This window comes from Drosophila rhopaloa, unplaced genomic scaffold (genome assembly GCF_018152115.1).
Source record: "Drosophila rhopaloa isolate 14029-0021.01 unplaced genomic scaffold, ASM1815211v1 contig_3, whole genome shotgun sequence".
NCBI classification, from domain to species: domain Eukaryota; kingdom Metazoa; phylum Arthropoda; class Insecta; order Diptera; family Drosophilidae; genus Drosophila; species Drosophila rhopaloa.
The window spans coordinates 5,478,025-5,497,816 of NW_025335123.1; the positions used below are offsets into that span (position 1 = coordinate 5,478,025).

At 40.0% G+C, this 19,792-nt stretch overlaps 3 protein-coding genes across 6 annotated transcripts; 2 read left to right on the forward strand and 1 right to left on the reverse strand.

The window, feature by feature from the left end:
• Positions 1 to 804: 804 nt before the first annotated feature.
• On the reverse strand, positions 805 to 1,720 carry LOC108047741 (putative ribosome-binding factor A, mitochondrial). The gene has a single exon (XM_017128062.2). It carries the CDS (start codon positions 1,666 to 1,668, stop codon positions 838 to 840), a length of 831 nt encoding a protein of 276 aa, XP_016983551.1. The 5' UTR covers positions 1,669 to 1,720; the 3' UTR covers positions 805 to 837.
• An 846-nt stretch (positions 1,721 to 2,566) lies between these two features.
• LOC108047764 (membrane-associated progesterone receptor component 1) lies at positions 2,567 to 5,075 on the forward strand. Of its 4 annotated transcripts, none has more exons than XM_017128113.2 (5): positions 2,567 to 2,669; positions 2,724 to 2,779; positions 2,977 to 3,408; positions 4,137 to 4,289; positions 4,353 to 5,075. In XM_017128113.2, the coding sequence occupies exons 3-5, from the start codon at positions 3,048 to 3,050 to the stop codon at positions 4,601 to 4,603; spliced, it is 765 nt and encodes a 254-aa protein (XP_016983602.1). In that variant the 5' UTR covers positions 2,567 to 2,669; positions 2,724 to 2,779; positions 2,977 to 3,047; the 3' UTR covers positions 4,604 to 5,075. The 4 variants fall into 4 exon arrangements, with proteins under 4 accessions (XP_016983602.1, XP_016983601.1, XP_016983603.1 ...); XM_017128112.1 differs by having other exon boundaries at positions 2,982 to 3,408; XM_017128115.1 differs by having other exon boundaries at positions 2,654 to 2,669; positions 2,728 to 2,779; positions 2,982 to 3,408.
• Positions 5,076 to 6,520: 1,445 nt separating this feature from the next.
• LOC108047746 (mucin-12) lies at positions 6,521 to 19,375 on the forward strand. Its single transcript, XM_017128079.2, has 14 exons — positions 6,521 to 7,802; positions 7,878 to 9,283; positions 9,354 to 10,229; positions 10,288 to 10,440; positions 10,501 to 10,542; positions 10,600 to 10,626; positions 11,913 to 12,323; positions 12,385 to 13,904; positions 14,936 to 15,130; positions 15,194 to 15,669; positions 15,724 to 16,124; positions 16,243 to 16,675; positions 16,737 to 16,824; positions 17,381 to 19,375. Exons 2-14 carry the CDS (start codon positions 7,937 to 7,939, stop codon positions 18,615 to 18,617), a joined length of 7,206 nt encoding a protein of 2,401 aa, XP_016983568.1. The 5' UTR covers positions 6,521 to 7,802; positions 7,878 to 7,936; the 3' UTR covers positions 18,618 to 19,375.
• The last annotated feature ends 417 nt before the right edge of the window (positions 19,376 to 19,792 follow it).

The following is a 19,792-nucleotide window of genomic DNA, read 5'->3' on the forward strand; positions in this document are numbered from 1 at the left end:
CGTATTTGTTGAGTCTGGAACTCAGGTGCTTTTTATGTTTTCTTCGGTCATTTGTTTAACTATCGGTTGGCCAATTTATTTATTATATCACTAATATTAACAGAAAACAACAATTTATAAATAAGGTTTGAGAACACGTATTATAACTAAAATATTTTCCAACGATATCAACTGTTTAGATTGTCAACTAAAATATCGAAGCTTCGATAATATTTTGCATTCGCATGCAAATAAAAGCCAATTGGAAAAATGTTTGCTAAACAAGTGTATTGACATAAAGGTGTACTATTTTCGGCTTCAAAGTCATGCGATAAAAGGTTACATATAAAAAATGCCCTATGAATTGTTTGAAAAAATATTTATGCCACGTAATTTTCAGCCGGGCTTCAGATTTAACGTTTTAATCCCAACTCGATATCGCTTATCCTATTTACATTCTCGTTATTGAACTTTCAATTTCCAATTGACTTTTCGCACCTGCTTGCCCACTTTGATACATTATAACTATTTTTGGTTTGTATCTTATTAAACAAGAATAATTTTAATGAATTAAAAATTTATTTAATATAAGAAAATTACAATAACTTATGATTTTCATTTGAAATGGTTTGCCTGGAAGATATCGATAGCTGTCTCGCTGCAGAATGCCGGCCATAAGCATAGAAACTTAGTGATGGGGCAGGCCAAATGTATCGTTTTCATTGTTCAATTACGATAGTAAAATGTTTTCCCTGTTGACCAAAAATATTTAAAAGATCTTAAGCCCGATCGCCTTATTTTGAGTAAAATAAAATAAGCCTTGAATTTTTTAAAATAAAATTTTAATTTAATTTGAAACTAAGAGTCTATCTTCGAAACGTGTTGCTTATGATGAGCCCAGGCCTCTTTGAACTTGCGCATCTTGCTGTGGATCTTATCCATAGCTAAGCTTTGGTTAAAATTTAAGAAATCCTGTCGCATCTCCGGCCATTCAATAACATCTGTTGCCGCAGAGCAACTCGCTGTATCAATTTCTTTTGGTTCTGTATAGCTATTTGGACTAGAGTATTTATACTGATCGATCTTTGATAGCACTTCCTGGACATGATATAGACCGCTGCTCGTTTTGTCATGGACAAATTTTATCCGGGGAACTTCGCCCATTAGATGGAGCTGTGAAAGCTCATGCTGCAGTTGACCGCTCAAACGATTCAGCTTATCTTCGAGCTCCTCGTTTCCCCGTCCATCCTTGCCAAGCCAATACACATTGATTCGTGTAAAGTCGCTTGTGATCCTCACATATGATATCTGCACCCCTTGACCGACGATTGAATCGGCAACAGCACCGTTTGCCAAAATATCGGTTATGTTTGTCATGAACACCTTATTCAGAACGGACATGCGGCGATGATTGCCGGGAGTGGAGTTCGAATGTGGTGTTCCGAATTTCAGGGCGTGATTCGATTTTTGAAGGCCGGAGCTGCTTGGAGAATTAGCATCTTGGGATGGGTACCACCGGCTATTACTGCCCTTTAGCCGATTTCCGAACAACGAGCTAAATATTTTGCCCTGACGCACTACGTTGTCCTTCTTCGTCTTTGTGCTTTTATTCCGTAAAAGCGCCTGGTGGCACACATTATTGAATCCAGAGTTGCCAGCTTGTAACCTCAAAACACGGATGCCTAGCATTTAGTCCAATTGCATGAATTTTATTTCCTAGATTATTTAAATAGAGTGTGACCTTCGCTTGATCGTTGCAGAATACCATAGAACTGGAAGAAACATCAATGTAATACCGTATTCCCACAGAGACACATGCTGCATCCGTTTGCGGAATGGTCTAAAATCGTTCCCCGTGGCCCACCACGGTTCTATTTCTAGTCCATATTTAGAAGTGCATTCCTAAATTCTTAATATTCACAATGAAAATTAGATAAAATACAAAAAGGGCTGTTTTCTCAAGCTCATGGAAAGAAAAAAGTAGGTTTTAGGCTGTCAAATTCCATACGATGTCTCAGCTTAAAAACTACTTATAGATTTTAAAGGGAACAATAAACGGACCTTAAAATAACAACTTAATATTCTGTTCATTTAAACAAATTTATGATTTTGATTTTACGAGAAGGCAAAAGCAGATGAGGCAAAAATAGGAAGCCGCAAATGTTATTATTATATGAAATCTTCAATAACTAAAAACTTGCCTTATAATAATTAACGCTAGCTTAAGTAGTCATTGTAAAAGTTACAAAAACCATGGATTAAAATAGTGGGCATTCGGGACAAAGCTGATCGTCAGGAGACTGTGTATAAAATTAAAAAAAAAAGAAAAAAAAATGTAAAAATAAATATTTTTAAAACAGTACGGTAGAATTGATTTAATGTTGGAAATAGTTACTAGTAATGCAGATGGTGTGTGTACAGCATGGCGCCGATGGGCTGTAATTCCATATTTTATTGTTTGATGATTGTGCTCAGTGGAAATCTAGTTTCATTTTTCTAAGAAATCCCACTGTTCCTTTAAAATATTTTCAGTGGGAATAGGACATTATATTCACATTGGCCGTTGACATCATGCAACCATCGCTACTTTCGATTACTTTTCAGTAATGAAAGACCTTTAACCTACTAAAATCATTGTCACAATTTTCATTGGTAGTTCGCAAATTTGTAAATACTGCAAGTTCCAAAAGGTCAGTATTTCTAAGCAATAATTATCATTCGTTTATTGAATCATTCATGTGTAGAAAGATTTAAATATATGAATATGAAAGTAAACGTTTTAACAAGAGACGGATAAAAGGTAAGCCGATAAAATGTACATTGCAGTCAAATATATGTATACATACATATATATTTTGGTTCATTACTGATGCGTTTATATTTACCTTCTTTTTGGATACCAACCAAATGCGAATACATACATTTATATACATATGCATGTATAAATGATCATGTACTTACGGAAAAATGCACGTTCTTCAAATGATGATGAAAAAGCGTAGATTGATGTGTAATAATATATTAAAAAGCGTATAACATCACACGGAGATAACAAATTTCCCAACAAGATGGAATCCAAAACAGATCAGACACAAAATTCCGTCTATGACAAGGAAACTGAAAATATTATTAACAACGATGATTCTACATTTCTGGCGAATATACTGCGTGAAATTTTGTATAGTCCAATGAACTTGGCCCTATTAGCAATAATATGTTTCTTGGTCTATAAAATTGTTCGGGATCGCACCGAAGTACCATCTGTAGGCGTTGTGAAACCATTTGAAACAGGACTACCCAAAATACGCCGCGATTTCACTGTAAAGGAGCTGCGCCAGTACGATGGAAATCAACCTGATGGTCGGGTTTTGGTCGCCGTCAATGGGAGTGTTTACGACGTTAGCAAAGGACGACGATTCTACGGGCCAGGTGAGTTTAATTCAACACAAAAACAAAGTAAATTGGTGGTCAGTTCCAGAAATATATTCCAACCGAATTCGGTTGGAACCCAACCATACATTCATTTAAAATTCAACCGAATTTGTTTGTACAAGATTTCTGTGACAGTCCCTTATAAATAAACATTTATTGAAACGAGGCAAGTCAACTACGGCAAGCAGAAGTAAACATATACTTTCAGTAAAATTGAAAACTTATTGCAGAAATTGTATAATTAAGATCTATAAAATAAAAGAATACTAAACGGCAAATTTGTAAGCATATGAACCTATCTTAAAAGACAATCAAATTGGCTAAAATCCTTGCAAATTCTATATTCTCGGCTGATCATGATCAATTTTAAAACTTCATTTGCGAAATCAGTAGCTCCCAAGTCTATATCAAATCGCCTCGTAATGGTGATTAATAATATATTTATATAAATTCTAGGGGCCTAATTGGCTTCTTATCTTCTTAAAAATTGTTGACATTCCTTATAAAACCCCCTGCAAGGGTACAAAAATGTCTTTTGACCAATACGTTGCAGTTTTTCCACAACTTTATGTATTAAAACCAATGAGTGCGAGCAAGATGCAGGTTACCTGTGACGTAGGTGCGCAGAAAGAGCCTAAAGTTGCGCACTTGATTGTGCTATCGTGGTCATGATGAGTGCGCGACATGAGCCTTATCAATGAAGTAATTTCTTGCTTGTTTTCCAGGTGGTCCCTATGCTACATTCGCGGGAAGAGATGCATCCCGCAATTTGGCAACATTTAGCGTGGATTCAAATGATAAAGATGAATACGACGACTTGAGCGACTTGAGCGCCGTAGAAATGGATTCTGTTAAGGAATGGGAGATGCAATTCAAGGGTAAATAAATCCTATTTTTACCCTTATCAATACACAGCTAATAACGTTCTTATTATTACTTAGAAAAATATGAACTGGTTGGCAAGCTTCTGCGTAGGGGCGAACAACCGACAAATTATGACGATGACGAGGACGATGAGAATGTTAACAGTGATGAAACCACTGGAACAAACGAACAAACCAATAGCTCGCGAAAACGTCTACCCAAGTCGAAAACTGAGACTGATGAAAGAATTCAAGAAAGTCACGTTCTGCAAGGCAACAATGCAACCATAAACAACGCACAAGATGAACCAACTTCTACTGATTGTTAGCAAATCCCGGTTTTTTGTTTTGCTTTTGGATGTGGCTGTAATAGTTTATTTTCGGTTAGATACACAACAAAACTAAATAGCATTTCCGACTCTTTTGATTCTGCCTCTGCTCCTCTGAAACTGAGAACAAGACCTATTTGGAAAACATTTAAAGAAAACATCCTAATTTGAGCCAAACAAACAAGGCTTTAAATTTATTATGAACATTTGAAATGAATTTAAAAAGATACGAAAGATACGTTTTTTTGATGTTATTCTTAGAGTGCAGCCTTGACAAAGCTATAGTTGTTACTATATTTCACGTTGTGATGTGATCTTGTTCCATATATTATAGTAGTATATTCATAAACATGTAACGGAAATCGTAAAATTAATTAAGGAGGAGGCCAATGTGTGTGGGTATGGGAGTCATTTTCGTGGCAATATAAATTTAAATGTAACTATATTTGAAATACAAATTAAATACTAAAAAGTCTCAATTTTTTGGATCGGGGAATAAGGGATATTAAATTAAATGCACAGGGTGCTTTTTAATCTCTGTGCTCCACCTTGCAAGAGTACAGTGTGCTGTTAAGCGCTCAATAACTGTTAAACAAATATATTTTATTTGAAAAACAAAGGCATATCTATCTTGGCATATCCAGCGCTCTTTTCATATCGTTCGTTACAGGGCAATCGTTTTTTCTAGTCTTTTATTAATTGTCAACTCTAACCATTAAATTGGTTTTTTGACCAGACCTCTTTTGCTTAAAATATTTTTTTTGATAAAAATCCTTAAAAATTTTAAAAACATAGAATCTGTCACAAATTTAGACCTAACTATTTGTAATCAGGACCATAAAACCCCAGAGCTTTAAATAACCATCAACCGATTTTTCCAGTATTTTTAAAATATTAAAAACGGATGTCGGGGCTTTCGTGAGTGCAAGTGTGACCATGCTAATTTTTGTTCTCAAGCTAAAAAGATATCGGCTTCAATAAATAAGAAAAGCAATCTAAATTGACAGCGTTATTGTTCTCTGAAAATAAACGTCTAATACGTACACATTTTCATATAAAAATATAACTTTATAAAGCAACATATACATTTATATCGGAACCTTTTCATTTGCGATACTATTCGATTATTTGTCAAATTTTAAAGGTTTCTGGCCAATTTCAAAAACAACTAAAAAATCAGTCTATGTTAACAAGGACTTGCAGTTGGCATAATAAATCATCTTTGTGGCAGTATTTTATTAATTAGGCTTAAGGAAAGGAACGAAAATTCCAGTCGTTCCTGGAGAAGTTTTTGTGCAATTTTCGGTATAGCTCCGTTCCAACTAGAGCAATAACCACGCCATCTGGTAGATTGACAGTTCTAATATTGCCAGAAAAAAACATGCTGTTTTTATCACTTTTTTGCAAAGCACAGTCAGGCGCAATTTTTACTTTCAAAACGAAGAAAAGAAACTCTGGCTCAAGCAACACGTAAGGTTTTCGCTGGATAACTTGTCCAACATTTAGATAAGCCAATGGCCTTAAAAACAAAATCTGATCTTATATCAAATACAGTTTATTCGAGCAGTTGGCGTGTTCCTAGCAGCAAGCGCACTTGCATAATTTTCGATTCGTAATGAAAGAGCCTCAATTTGTTGAAATCGCAAGGAGAACTGAAAACCGGAGCAATACGATTATTTTATGGTATGTTTGGCAAAAACGCAAATATTTTCGAAAACTTTATATGCTAAGTAAATACATTTATTTGATATTTCGCTTCTTGGGGCAGCCTTGACCAGCATACATTTTTTTAATTCTAGGTGTTGTATTTTATTATATTTCAGACAGAAATCATGACGAAAAGCATCTGTTAGCTTAACGGAATAACGCGGTTTTGGTAAGTGTTGGATTTTTTCCCACAATTTAGCTTTTGCAATCGATGGGAAAACGTGAACCGTGAAGACACAATAACGCGACTGCAGTGGAAGCCCGTTTCGATAGTTCTTAACAGTGTTATCCCCTTGAAAATGATTTTCAGAAGTTATCGAAAAAATTGTCCGTCTCTGAGAGACTATGTGTTGGTTCTTTGTGGTTAACAATTTTTCGGAAAATAATATTGGATTTTATGTAAAATATACATAATAGGCGTGATGACAGTTAGTCTTAAACAGATGCATATTCAGTCTTGATTGCCGATTGCCTGTGTGGAAACTGTTACGCGTAGTTATGTGTGGAAAATGTACGAGCAATCGCACACAACCCACAAAAATTCGTCGTCTTTTGTATGTACGTGCTGTGTACTGCTGCTAACGACGCTGCGCTGTCTGTTACTGAGTACACAACATGTAGGGACGACACTATGTCGACGGAAAGGCAATCGCAATTAGAAAAGTGTAAGCGAGATGACTATTGCTGCTCTGCTAGAGACATTGTGCACAGCACACAGCACAGCACAGCCTCATACATATACAATGCTAACTAGCGCGCGAGCGCTCTCGCCGTTGCGGCAACGACATTGTCAACTATAGACGACAGAAGCATAGAGAAAAAAACCGAACCGAACAGAAGTACCTCCCATCTGCGTATATCGTATGTGAATATATATGTATGTACATACGACGATTTATATGCACGTATAAATGGGCATATATGTGTGTGCATATATATTTGAAGAAGAGTATATGACGAATGATGAAGTGCTAGACAAAATAAATATGGACTATTTTCGGTGAATTCTCAAATCGGCGTTTTTTTTATGTGTTTCTTTCTGTTTTGTGTAATTCTGCTGACCTGAAAAGTGTGTGCTGTTTGTTAAAAAGTGTGCAGAATTAAATATTATGTGTGTGTGTACAGAAAAAGCGCAACTAATTGGAATAGGGAAGTTTGCTTAAACATGTAATTTAATTTTAAATATTTTTTGCGACTTGGCGACTTAAATTAATCGACATGCTAAACTGAGGTGACGACCACCGGTGCGAAAATACAAAAAAAAAAACCAAAGTTGAGCAGTGCACGGGTCACAAAATAACAATAACTTCAAAACAGTCGGCGCAGCATCGATTTTTTCAAAATACACGCGATTGAATTGAATGGTTGGCCAAAAAGGTGCACCAGCCCAATATCCAATACCGACTACCCAATACCGAATACCAATATTTGAAAGCTTTCGCCTTATCGCTGGTCTAGAGCCCCAAGAGCAGAGCCGAATGCATTGGAAAAGGTTTGGTCCAGATGACATTGCCGTGGCTAACCCGAATATACATAATAATGGTCATCGATACTTTGTATTCCCAAGGAACTGAAGCTGAAGCTGGTGCACTGGTGTAATTCATTGGAAGCCCACACGCAGAAGAAATGGACACATCAAATGCCAGCAGCGCTAAATCAAAGACGTCTGCGTCGGCCAGCAGCAGTAGTATCAATGGATTAGGATTAGGACCACAAAACAAGCATATATTGTCGCAGGACATCTCCTCGGTGAACGTGAACGTTGCTGCGCAGGATGAGAAGAACGAGACCCCGCTGTCAGCGGCAGCAGCCACAGTCCTGACGGTAGTCGGCCAGACCATGGCCAAGAGCACTGCTCCGCTGGCGGTGCTGCACCTTCCTCCGCCGACGGCCACCGCCTTAGTCCAAGCAAGTGCCAACATCTCTGAATTGGGCTCCATGCCGCGAGCACGGCCATCATTCGTATCAAATACCTCAACAACGGAAGGGAAACCCATGGCCGTGGCGTCCATGCCCTCGGAGTCGGCCTCCTCGTCGGAGCCATCCTGTCCGGTCGCCGTATCGATGGCTCCCAGTGCCTGCGACTTTGATTCCGACACGGAACTCTCGATTGTGGCCGCCGCCGCGGCGGTCTCGGCCGCAGCCGGCATAGATTCGAGGTCCCCCACATCTCCTCCGCCCTCGGCGGCGTCAACGATAATGCCCGCACTGGGATCTGGAGGTGGAGGCACTGCAGCATCACTCTCGACCATGGCCGGGAGTCAAGGCGGATTTGGAGCAGGATCAGGCGTAGTGGCTGGCAACACGAACGGCCACAGCACATCCAGCAGCAGCACTCACCTTAGTTTAAATGCCAAGCAACAGCGCCAGCAGAAACGTCGGCGGGAACGTGCCCAGCGTTTGCAAGCGGAACGCGACAGCCGATGTAATTCCAGTTCGCTGAGTGGCACATTCATCGCCGGATCCGTGGGGGTCAGTGCTATAAGTGCTGCCAATGTGAATGCAGCCGGAGGTCAGGGAAGCCTCGTTACGCCCAACGGCGGGAACTCATCGGTGGCGATCGGGAACGGATCGGTGGCAGGACCTGGCAATGGCATGATTTATCATATTAATAGCGCTGGCAGCATGGGCGAGGACAGTAACAACTCGAATGGAAACTTTACCAGCAGCAGCAATGGCAGCAACAATCTTCTGCCCCCTACAGATAGTATTGCATCGTTACTCCTAAATCCACCACATTCCCCTGAGTGCAACTCGGGACTAATGGCCACGCCTAGTGATAGCGAAGGAGAGTCGCTGGATGAGGATCTTCTGTCGACCTCGTCTTCGTCAACACTACTTTTGCCACGCGATAAGCCACCGCCTCGACCACCACCTCCAGTTCGAAGAAAGTTGCCCCGATCTCCAGTACTCGAAGAGGAAATCATCGATGGATTTGCTATATTGGAATTCAAGACATACGAAGATCTTGAGGTATGTTTTTCCTGTAATTTGATTCGTGTTCAATAATCTCCAGCACATTTAATATCTTCCCCAATAATAGTTTGCCATCAAATTGGGACAAAAACGTAAGGAAAAGCGCCTTTCTGCATTGGACGAGCTAACTTGTACCTACAGTATAGAGGAAATGAAAATCCCAAAGGTTATCGATACTGGTCAATCCCAACCTTTGCGTGTCACAAACCTGTCCACTTTGACTGTTAACAACAACAACCTAAAGGAAAATCCGCACCCGCACCCGCAGCCTCTTCACCGTGGCGGCAATGTCATCAGCAACAACAACATCACAAGCAATGGCCCAAGTGCAAACAGCAATAACAACAGCAGCATAACTAACGTAGTGTATCTGTTGCCATCTGTGAACATTGGTACGGTTTTGGAGACGGAAACTGAACCTAGGGATCATTGGCGATCTGAATATGGGCAGCAGCAAGACCAATTGCAATCTGACAATAGCGCAAACAGTAAAAGTAATATCATTAGTGATGATAATCAAATTAACAATAGTAGTCACCAAATAAATCACTCCAACCAATCAAACAAACAAGCGGAAGGTGGTTGCAATGCAGCAAAAATGCAAGTAAACAGTGCTACCAGTACAAGATTTTTGGAGAACGATAACGATTCACTTATGTTGGATATAAGCCAGCCATCGCTGGGCGTTGGTGGGGCCGTATCGCATAGTCATGACCATATTGACGTGGGTATGATACACACCAGTTGTACTGGCAGCGACACCAAAAAATCTCACAATTCCCCCGCCACAAGTAACACTATTGACCAATTGCATGTGACAAAATCGCTGCCCTCACTCCAGCTCAATAATTTAATATCAAGTGATCTTACCGCAACTGCAAACGCAAACAATAACCACCTGGGTGTATGCAAGCTTGGATCGCAATCAGCACAGGTCGTAAAGGTGAGTCCTAAAGTGTTTTATCAAACGCTGTTCCCTAACAATTATTTTTAATCGTTAGAAATCGAACGGGTTGGAGAACATCGAAACCGTCACGACATCCGCAACCTGCCGCTCTCTGGAAATTCAGGAATTACCTAATGTTCCAGCGCAAGCCTTTGGGGCCAGTAGCAGCATAAAAAAGGAAAACGAGCAAAGTGATCTTTTAAATGACGTAAGCTTAATTACTTGCAATTAAATATATTAAATACTAACAATGATCCTTAACGCCCAGGCTTCAATCAATTGTACCAGCACCAGCAAAGGAAATAATATCGTAAGTATATAGTATATGCTGAAACTAATAAAGTTCTAACTATAATTCTTTTTATAGTGTGATAATGTCAGCAATGATAAAAAGGTATGTTTTCAGTTCCAATATTTATTGTTTCTTTTAAACACTCCAATTCGGAAATGTATTTGCACTTCCGGTCGGAATCTTTGTAACCCTCAGTAGCTGCACTGTTACCTCCCGGAAAAAAACGTTCGGAAGCTTTATATCTTTGTATTCGCCTTACTTTTTGATATTTTGTAAAGTTCTTCACGTTGTTGCGTTACCAAATTTTAAATTAATAACTTGCTTGATTTATAAACAATAGTTTTCCTTAGAATCAGTTCGATTCTAACTTTTTGCATATATATTTATTACCGATTAAATTAAGCGAAAACAGAAAATTTGATAATTAGAGAATCTTTTTGGTTTTAACAGAGTTAGTTTTCATTGATAACAAGAACAATGAGAAAACAAAAATGTTGCCTACTCCTAGGCGAAATATATGCAAAAATAATAATCAACTTTCTTTAAAATTTTGGCAATTGGTAGATATTTTTAATACTTGGTTATTGAGACCAGAAACATTTATTTACCATACAAAATTAGAACGCCACTGAATTTTGTAAATCGTGGGGCATTTTAAAAGGATTAAAACAAATCAACAAGTTTTATGTGGCATACTTTTTGAATAACATTTTATATTATTTTTACACGAGTTTGAACTTAATAATCCCCCCGTGGATAATAATCCCCCTATGGATCCGCGCACGTGGTATATACATTTGTTATCAGTATTAACAGTAGAGTCATTATAGTCGCGTCCGCCTGTCCGTTTGTTTGTCCGTTTCTATGCAAGGTCACTCAGTTTTAAAGTTCCTATCTATTTATTAGTTAAGATGAATAAAGAATTTTTGCATTTTACAAATTTGTTGGTTGTTTTGTTGAGCTAATACTGGTCCTTACATCCTTGACTGAAGGATCTTCCGTCTCTCTCTCTTTCCCGATGCGCAAATTGTATGGTTATTGGGAGCTAATTTCCAAGGAACCGTTGCCAAAAAATGTTCTCAAAAATAACCTCTTTTAAAAAAGCTTATATCTAATAGTTACCATTAGTTACATCTGTTAGTGATTAGAGAACTAAAAAATGAGAACTGATAAACCCTAGATAAAACGATTCGACTTTTTGCAAACGTTTTTAAATCCTTTTTTTTTTTACATTAAAATTCAAGTTTTTAAAATCATTTGTTTATTTAGTGGGCTTAAAATATATAATATCAATCTTGAGCTTGAGGGCAGTCCAAGTTCTTTGAAACTTCGCGTAAATTTACCTTCAATGATCATAATTTAAATAATAATACATTTTATGCTTACAGAATTCTGAACAAATGTTTGATATTGATAACACCCCAACGCCTATGAATGTTTCCAATACTTCAATGTGTCAGGATCGATCAACTTCCCGTAAGTTATCTGACCTTCCGCACCTTAAGAAAAAGAGTGCGGCATGTGGAGATAATAGCACATTTTCGGGAGTACCTTTTACATCGTCATTAAGTTCGGTGTCTGCGGGAAATCCAGAAAGCGATGCAAGTAAAGCTTTAAACATTAAAAATACATCTGAAAGTACACAAGGTAAAGTGGTTCATGCTGGTGCGTCAGTTCCCACATCTCCGGCGAATGTGGGCGAATCTGGGAATAGAGAGCTTGGTATGTTGCAGAAATCTTCTTCTGATAAGGCGCTTTATCCCAGCATGTGCGTTACGCCATCTGTTTCGTCAGTGCAAGTAAGTTACCCTCACACAACACCAACTTACTAGTATGTAATTCCAAATTTATTTTCAATAGTTTCCCAACGTTGGAGTATCAGCTGGAAATGAGAAAATTGTGTCAACAGTTGCATCTGATATTGATCAAAAGATTATTTTTAATACCAAGACAACAGTTTCAAACGGATTGTCATCAGGAGTGCAACGGTCAATTGTTCCATTATTATCTGCTGCGCAATCGCCAGCTACAGCCACTCTAAGCAGTCCCTTTAGCGCACACATGGCAACACCGAATGCTGGATTATCAATATTAAGTTCGGCTTCAAGTGTGATCCTGGCAAGCAGCATAAAATCAAATGATAACTTTGCAAGAAGTAACAACAATAGCAGTAACAATAACAATGGAAGTTCGAATAGTCAGGGAACATTATCATCCGTTGGATTGTCAAGCAGCTCGGAAATTACGAAAAATAGTTCAGTTTCAACCTCCTCGCCTCCCAATCCCATAGTTAATGGCTTCCTTAGTGTTTATCCGCCTGCTACGATTGCGACATCATCAGTAGCTACGAGTACGTTGCCACGTGTTTCTCCCAATGCAACAAATAAATTAGTGGCACCGGTTTCTACATCCATCTCGATAAACACAAACTATGTTGGAATTTCTGGTGGAACAACAACTACGTCCGGTATGGGAAAGGTGGTCTTCGGCACTGGCGGGAATGCAATTGTAGGTACGGGGTCTCCATTGCTTTTTCCTGGAGCGCCACCTGCCCCCATTTCTCACGTTGCTTCTGGTGTGCCCATGATTATCCAAGCCCCTCCATACCGAGCACCTTATACGAATTACCCCCTCTACACTCCATACAGCGGCCTTACGCATGGGTCGTACCTGCCTCCAGTATTGCCGGTCGCCACGTCCAACATACCGCCCACACAAATTCGGAGCTCGGATAGTCGAAACAGTCGTGAGTCGCCAGCATCTTTAAAAGCGACATCGTCGAATATTGCATTAAATGTCTCGATGACACCGACCTTGCGATCTATCACGCCACTCAATAATAGCTGTGCAATATCTAGCGGCGCATCGCAGCCCGTTGTGTCGGTGGTCCCTTCGGCAAACACAACTGCCCTTTCGTTAAGCAACTCACATATATCTCATTCCCATCATGTGCCTGTGTACGCGACAGGTGCATTTTCCTCTGCGACGGCCGGGACAAGTACCCCGAATTCCGGACTATCTACTCTGGCGGTAACCTCGCTTTCAACCTCGGCTGCTCCACAACCGCACTTCCCCCAGTCTACCCAGATGCATTCACAGAGTGGAAATTTCTCGTCTGTGTCTCATTTGCTAACAACGCACTCAATGCCGCCGCAGAATCAGCCTTTAGTGCGTTGCGGAAGTGCACTGTATTCATCATCCGCCTCCGCCGTTGCCGCCTCCTCAAACTTCAGCCCATCGGTTCTCGCCGTTCAAAGTTTAACGACGGCGGTTACGTCGAGCTCGTCATCGCCATCTACATCATCATCATCTGTGATCCAGAAGGTTATTTCCCCCAAAGGAGAAAGTCCTTGCAACAAAGATCGGGATCCCAGTTACAGGTGAGCAATATATGTTTGACGTGATTTTTTCTGCCATGCAACCTGGTTTCTTATTAAGAATAACTTCTAACTTTGAGAATATAGCAAACTTCCCCAGTGTTCATTTTGCAATATTTTTGAAAGTTTAGATAAATGTTTTCATAAAAAGGTTACATATATTTTTCATTAAATATTTAGCTGAAGTGACAAATCTTTAAAATTAACTCTCCCCGTGTTTCGTATCAATATTACAAAAGCCAAAAATATATAACTAAATGTTTTTTTAACTTTCGGTAATTTGGAATTGATTTCCTCTTTAGACCATCCCAAGGATCTTTAGTTAATAAAAAATTTAACTATATTTGTTTGAAAAATCCTAAAAAAAAGTTTTTTAATTTTGTTTTCCTTTCAACTAAAATGTTAAATTTAAATTTTCATTATGTAGTTAAGGGATTTAACGTGGCTTTGTTAGTGCTACTATTCGGGGTTTGGTGAACTCCGTACAGGGTACATAAGCGCCGAACACATTGATCGCAGTTGACGTACAGAAAGGATCGTACAGGCGAAAACAAGAGGGTTAAGATTCGTCGAAGTAGGATTTTGGTTCGCATTGCTTTGATTTAAATATGGTCTATGTAACCACCGCTTGCAAGGATCTTTCATTTGTTGGCATTGGTATATTATATTAATAGGGCGCCCATTGTCACGCCTTTAAAGTTATGTCAGAAACGCAAGGTTTGTTTTGCATGGTAAAATAAAATACAAGTAAAGCTACCGGACAGATATATTAACTTTTGAACAATTAAGCCCTTTAAAATAAATCATGATTACTTTAGCAGTTAGTTTACTATGGTTAAATATTTAGAACCTGCAAATACCATTTGATTAAAATTATTGACTGTTTAAAATAAACATTGAAAAATATTGTAAGGAGGTTTAAAACAGATATTCAGAAAAACATAATTTGGATAAACGACCATTTAAAGTTGTCATAAATTTTTTAATATAAATATAGTCTATTAACACTGAAAAACACTTCTTATATTTTGCAGTACAAATATCAGGTCCCACGGTGCATCAACAATATTGCCTGTCGTGTCCCAGGGAATTAGTCTGGGCTCGTCTTTTTGCGGTATCCCCCCAAGTCAATATGGAGGTACAGGTACCTCAGTATTATCCTCAAGTTCTTCAATGACGGGACTGGGAAATCTCCCCTCATACTCCTCGAAGGCGGCACTTTGGTTGAAGTACACATTAAATGTCTTATTTAAAGTTGGTTAATCAAACTAACAATTGTTTTTCGTTTATAGCTCACCTGCCAACGCAGTGGTAACGTCATGTGCTTCCTCAACGCCCATAGTATCGAGCGGAAGTGCCCGTCCGACTCCTCCGCTCTCGAACTGCACAAGCATGGGAATTGGCATGGTGAACTCGGCACCAACGGCGAGATCCTCTTGCAATGCCATATCGCCTCTTTCCATTCCTGCAACTGCTGGTATTCACGTGTCTGCCACAAATCCCTCTTTTCAGTCGTCGTCATACTTCCCAACACCTTTAGCGCCGCCGCCATCTTCCCCATCACCAGCTACATCTTCCGCGGCCATCATCAGCTCTGCCTCTCCATTTCCGGCAGTGTCTCACTCAATGAGCAGTATTGTAACAACGGCAGGAGCGCCCACAACCACGGCCTCATCTATAACACAGCCTACAGCTCCGGCAATATCAAATACAGTGACAAGCACGCCGCATCCCTTTTCTGCAGAATCGCTTTTTCAGCCAAGCAAAAGTAAGTCACTCGAAGTTTGCACAGCAATGTATAATTGTGTCACTTTTTTCGCAGATGATCAAGCTGATTTGCTGAGGCGTGAGCTAGACAGCAGGTTCCTGGATAGATCTGGCTTGGCTGTTACCCCCACGCCGCCATCATCAACATACTTACGAACTGATCTCCAGCATCAACAACACCCACATCTACATCAACACCCGCAGTTGCTTCCGCCAGCATCGGCTTCATCAACTCCCTTAACAGCTGTGCAGCCAACTTCTGGACAAATATTTCCCCCGCCATTATTTAAAGATCTTTCCAAAATCTCGTCCGTCGATCCTCAGTTCTATCGTGCTGGTATGGGGTTACCAACAGCAGGCTACAGTGGATACACCTCAGCAGGCCTTTTGCACAGTGGCTTAGGGGGGCCAACGCCGTTCATGCCTCCCAACCACTTAACTTCGTTTGCCCCTAAGGTAAGAGCTATGCTAAAAACACATTTGTTGGCCATCTTAGTAATTAAAATTACTTTACATAGCTAAACGATATAACTTCTTGCTACCAAGATTTTTATTAAATTTTTTTTTGTTGCAGAAAACTGGTCGTTGGAACGCTATGCATGTTCGAATTGCGTGGGAAATTTACTACCACCAAAACAAGCAAAGCTCTGAAAAGACAGGATTTCCAACAGCGTCTTCGAATGCACAATCGATCAACGCACCAATTCCGCCAGGTAACCTGATCAGTGGAGGAGGTGGCATGGCCAGTGGGGCCAACACGCCAGTTAATAATGTAGCAGCTATCCCAGCGGTTGGTGGTGGTGTCCTAGTGTCAAATGGGCCGGCTTCTGTACTTGGTATCAAGACAACACCACAACTGGGTCTTAATACGGCACCGCAGCACATTCTTCATCGTGCGAATGAACTGCCACCATCAGCAGCATTCGCCAATGCGTTGCCAGGTCGATTAGCGTTTGAAACGTCTAACTTGACGGCGAGTTTCATTGGAGCTCCTCCCAGTCATATTGGTAGGTAGAAAATTGGTTAAAAAGTCCGAACTTCGCCAAATAACTTTGCTTTTATCAACAGGAACCGCTGTTTCCCCGTTTGGACGTTATGTGAATCCGTTTGGTTTCACAGGCCTAACACATTTTGGTGGCCATTTAGACTCGTGGAGGTAAATAATAAGTTATTTCTTTTAAGGTTCCGAAGTAAGCCATTGCTTACAGATGACTGTACATTGTTTCCCTGCTATTTTGAAGCTATCATAAAAAGTGTTAATTGAAACATAATACAACTCAACACAAATTATAATTTTTTGTTAGCTTAGAAGAGCCGTAATTCTTTTTCATAATTTTAAATCAATTTTTGTTTTTGTCTATATAGTTAAAAAATCATAGATGTTATTACATTTCATAGATAAATTCAAGACCAGATAATATAAATAGTAAACAGTAAGGAAGGTCATATATAATTAAACAAAATTTGATCTATACTGCTTTAAAGGAAATAAGTTTTAGGGATGTTTCAGTTTAAAAAAATATAGTATGTTTTTAAAACATTCTTGTTAAATTTTTTTTTAAGTTTAAAGAAAATACTACAGCAAAATGAAAGTATTAAAAACTTGCCAAACTCCACATGAGCACTCCCAATTCTTTTGCTTTCGTAGTTCCCCAGCTCTTACCTTTTATATTAAATCTTTATGTTGTTAATATAAATACTTTCTATTGTAGATCGAACGCAATGCAACGGAGTGTGGCCGCATATCATCCCTCAACTGCTTCAGCGTCGCCCAACTGGCCGGTCAAGACGGATCCCGGTCTGGACAACGCACGGCGCGAAGCGGAGGAACGTGAGCGCGAGCTGCGGGATCGTGAGCAGCGGGAACGTGACCGTCAGCGACGCGAACGGGAGGAGCGTGAACGCAAAGAAAAGGAGGAAAAACTAAAGCGAGAACAACAGGAGCGGGAACGAGAACGGGAACGTGATCGAAAGGAACGGGAGCGTGAGCGGAGGGAAATTGAACGACGTGAAATGGAGCGTGAGCGAATGCTGCAGCAGCAGCGAATAAACGAGAGCAATAAGCAAGCGGCGGCAGTGCATGCAGCGGCTGCTGTGGCCGCACCTGTACGCGATCGCTCTCCGCATCGAAACGTTGGCGAGCTCAACACGGAAATTCGAATCAAGGAGGAGCATCCGCGCACAAAGGACGAGCAGGACGTAATGCTTTTGCGTGCTTCGGCAGCTGCAGTCGGAGTAGGTGATCCCCGCTACCATTCATCTTCGTTGGCGGCCGCTCAAGCAAATGCAGCTGCAGCGGCTGCACATCATCATCACGCCAACTTCATGGCAGCTAGTCGACATGGATTACCCCCACCATCACACCTTACTCGCACCATGATGCCACCCACTTTAAGTGTCGGTGGACCAATGGCGCATTTCGGTGCACCAGCGCCTCCAGGCTGGGGAATAGATCCGTATCGCGACCCCTATCCCATGCTCCGCTACAACCCCATCATGGAAGCTGCCCTGAGACATGAGGCTGAGGAGCGACAAAAGGCGATAAATATCTACGCAGCCCAGTCTGCAGCCCATTTGCGCAGCAAGGAGCCAAGTCCTATTCCGCCTTCAGTTGGTTCCCTAGGCCCACCTCCGCCCCACCACCGGCTGCAGATAGTAACTGGTGGCGTTGTTGGCCCATCAGGAGTTCAGCAGCAACAGCAGGGCCAGCAGCCGCCACAGCTTTCTAGTGGTGGCGGAATCGGAAAGAACTCGGGGCCGCCGGCACCAGTAAGCATTCCAGTCCAGCATATGATTAGCGTCGACTCCATGAGCCAACAAACTGTTACCGCGAAGAAGGAAGCGGACCACACGATGGGCATTGTCACAAATGCAGGCGTTGGTCTTGGTACAGTACCTGGTGGTGTTATAGGAATATCTCCCGTGTCATCTGTGGCGCCAAGTCGATGATAAGAAAATCGTTACTAACAACAATGTAAAAGCGAATAAGACAAAGAAATTTGAAAAATTTCGATCACCTCCACCAAAATGTCATCATACGCAAAGTCCCATCCTAATTACCTCCTCCCAGCATCATTTTGAGCCTGAGAGAACACCAATAAATAAAGCGCAACGCTTTTGTAAACTATAATTCTTGAATACATACATTAATTTGTAACGTGAGGAGATAGAAGATGTTTGTGGCAAACAAAAATCAAATTAAAGAGGTTAAGACTTCCTTATACTTCAGACCTAGCATTCAACCTAAGCACTGAGTCCCACATTGGCAAAATACTTTCCTCGACCTTAATATGGTCGCGCGTTGAAACGTCACATAAGTAATATGAACTTTACTTATTTTTAATAAATACAAATTACAAGCATAAAAATAAATTTAGGTTCGCATATTTAGTTTAAGTGTATTTGTATTATTTGTATAATATAAGCTTAAGAACAGCCACGAGACATGTTGAGCAAGAAAATAATTATAATTTGATTGTACATATACATATATACAAAGAACTCTCATAGTTATATGACATCAACATGCAGCCTATGGAATCCAAACTATCATGCACATGATACATAACTCTATGTATATCAGTGACAGCTTCATTCCCTTTGTGCATTACGTGTTTAAGGACTAATTATCATATATGCAATTTATGTAAAAATTGATAAAACTAAAAATAGAATCATTACAAAAAACATGTGCGGTTTATTTTACTGTCTTGAGCGGATCACTGGTTTGACTGGACGTCCTCTAGCTATGCTAGCTGCTATACTTCATTTGTGAGACCTTTTAATCATTCTAGTCTTTATTTAGTAATTATTGCGCTACTGTTATATTTGTTTCACCTTTTTTTTATCTGTACCCATGCAGAACGCTGTATATCTTCGTCTCCTAAAGGGGATTATTTGATTTCAATAATATAGCCCTATTAAAAAAAATCGATAGATCCTAAAAAAAATAATAGACTACAATCTTTTGAATTTCATTTAATTATTTCGATATACAAACACATGCCCTGCATTCATGTGAAGTAATTTCCTTTAATATTGTTTGGAATCCAACGCATTCTAATACGGCACAATATAAATGCATAAGAGATTTGGGTAAGATAAGATGTTGTTCACAAGCTAAA

Bases quoted from the DNA above. Each gene is read 5' to 3' on its own strand.
- LOC108047746 (XM_017128079.2), top strand. From the start codon at position 7,937: ATGGACACATCAAATGCCAGCAGCGCTAAATCAAAGACGTCTGCGTCG. The intron at 12,324-12,384 runs GTAAGTTACCCT...TATTTTCAATAG, and splicing joins CATCTGTTTCGTCAGTGCAA to TTTCCCAACGTTGGAGTATC. The intron at 13,905-14,935 runs GTGAGCAATATA...TATATTTTGCAG, and splicing joins GATCGGGATCCCAGTTACAG to TACAAATATCAGGTCCCACG.
- LOC108047741 (XM_017128062.2), bottom strand. From the start codon at position 1,668: ATGCTAGGCATCCGTGTTTTGAGGTTACAAGCTGGCAACTCTGGATTC.
- LOC108047764 (XM_017128113.2), top strand. From the start codon at position 3,048: ATGGAATCCAAAACAGATCAGACACAAAATTCCGTCTATGACAAGGAA. The intron at 3,409-4,136 runs GTGAGTTTAATT...CTTGTTTTCCAG, and splicing joins ACGACGATTCTACGGGCCAG to GTGGTCCCTATGCTACATTC. The intron at 4,290-4,352 runs GTAAATAAATCC...ATTATTACTTAG, and splicing joins ATGGGAGATGCAATTCAAGG to AAAAATATGAACTGGTTGGC.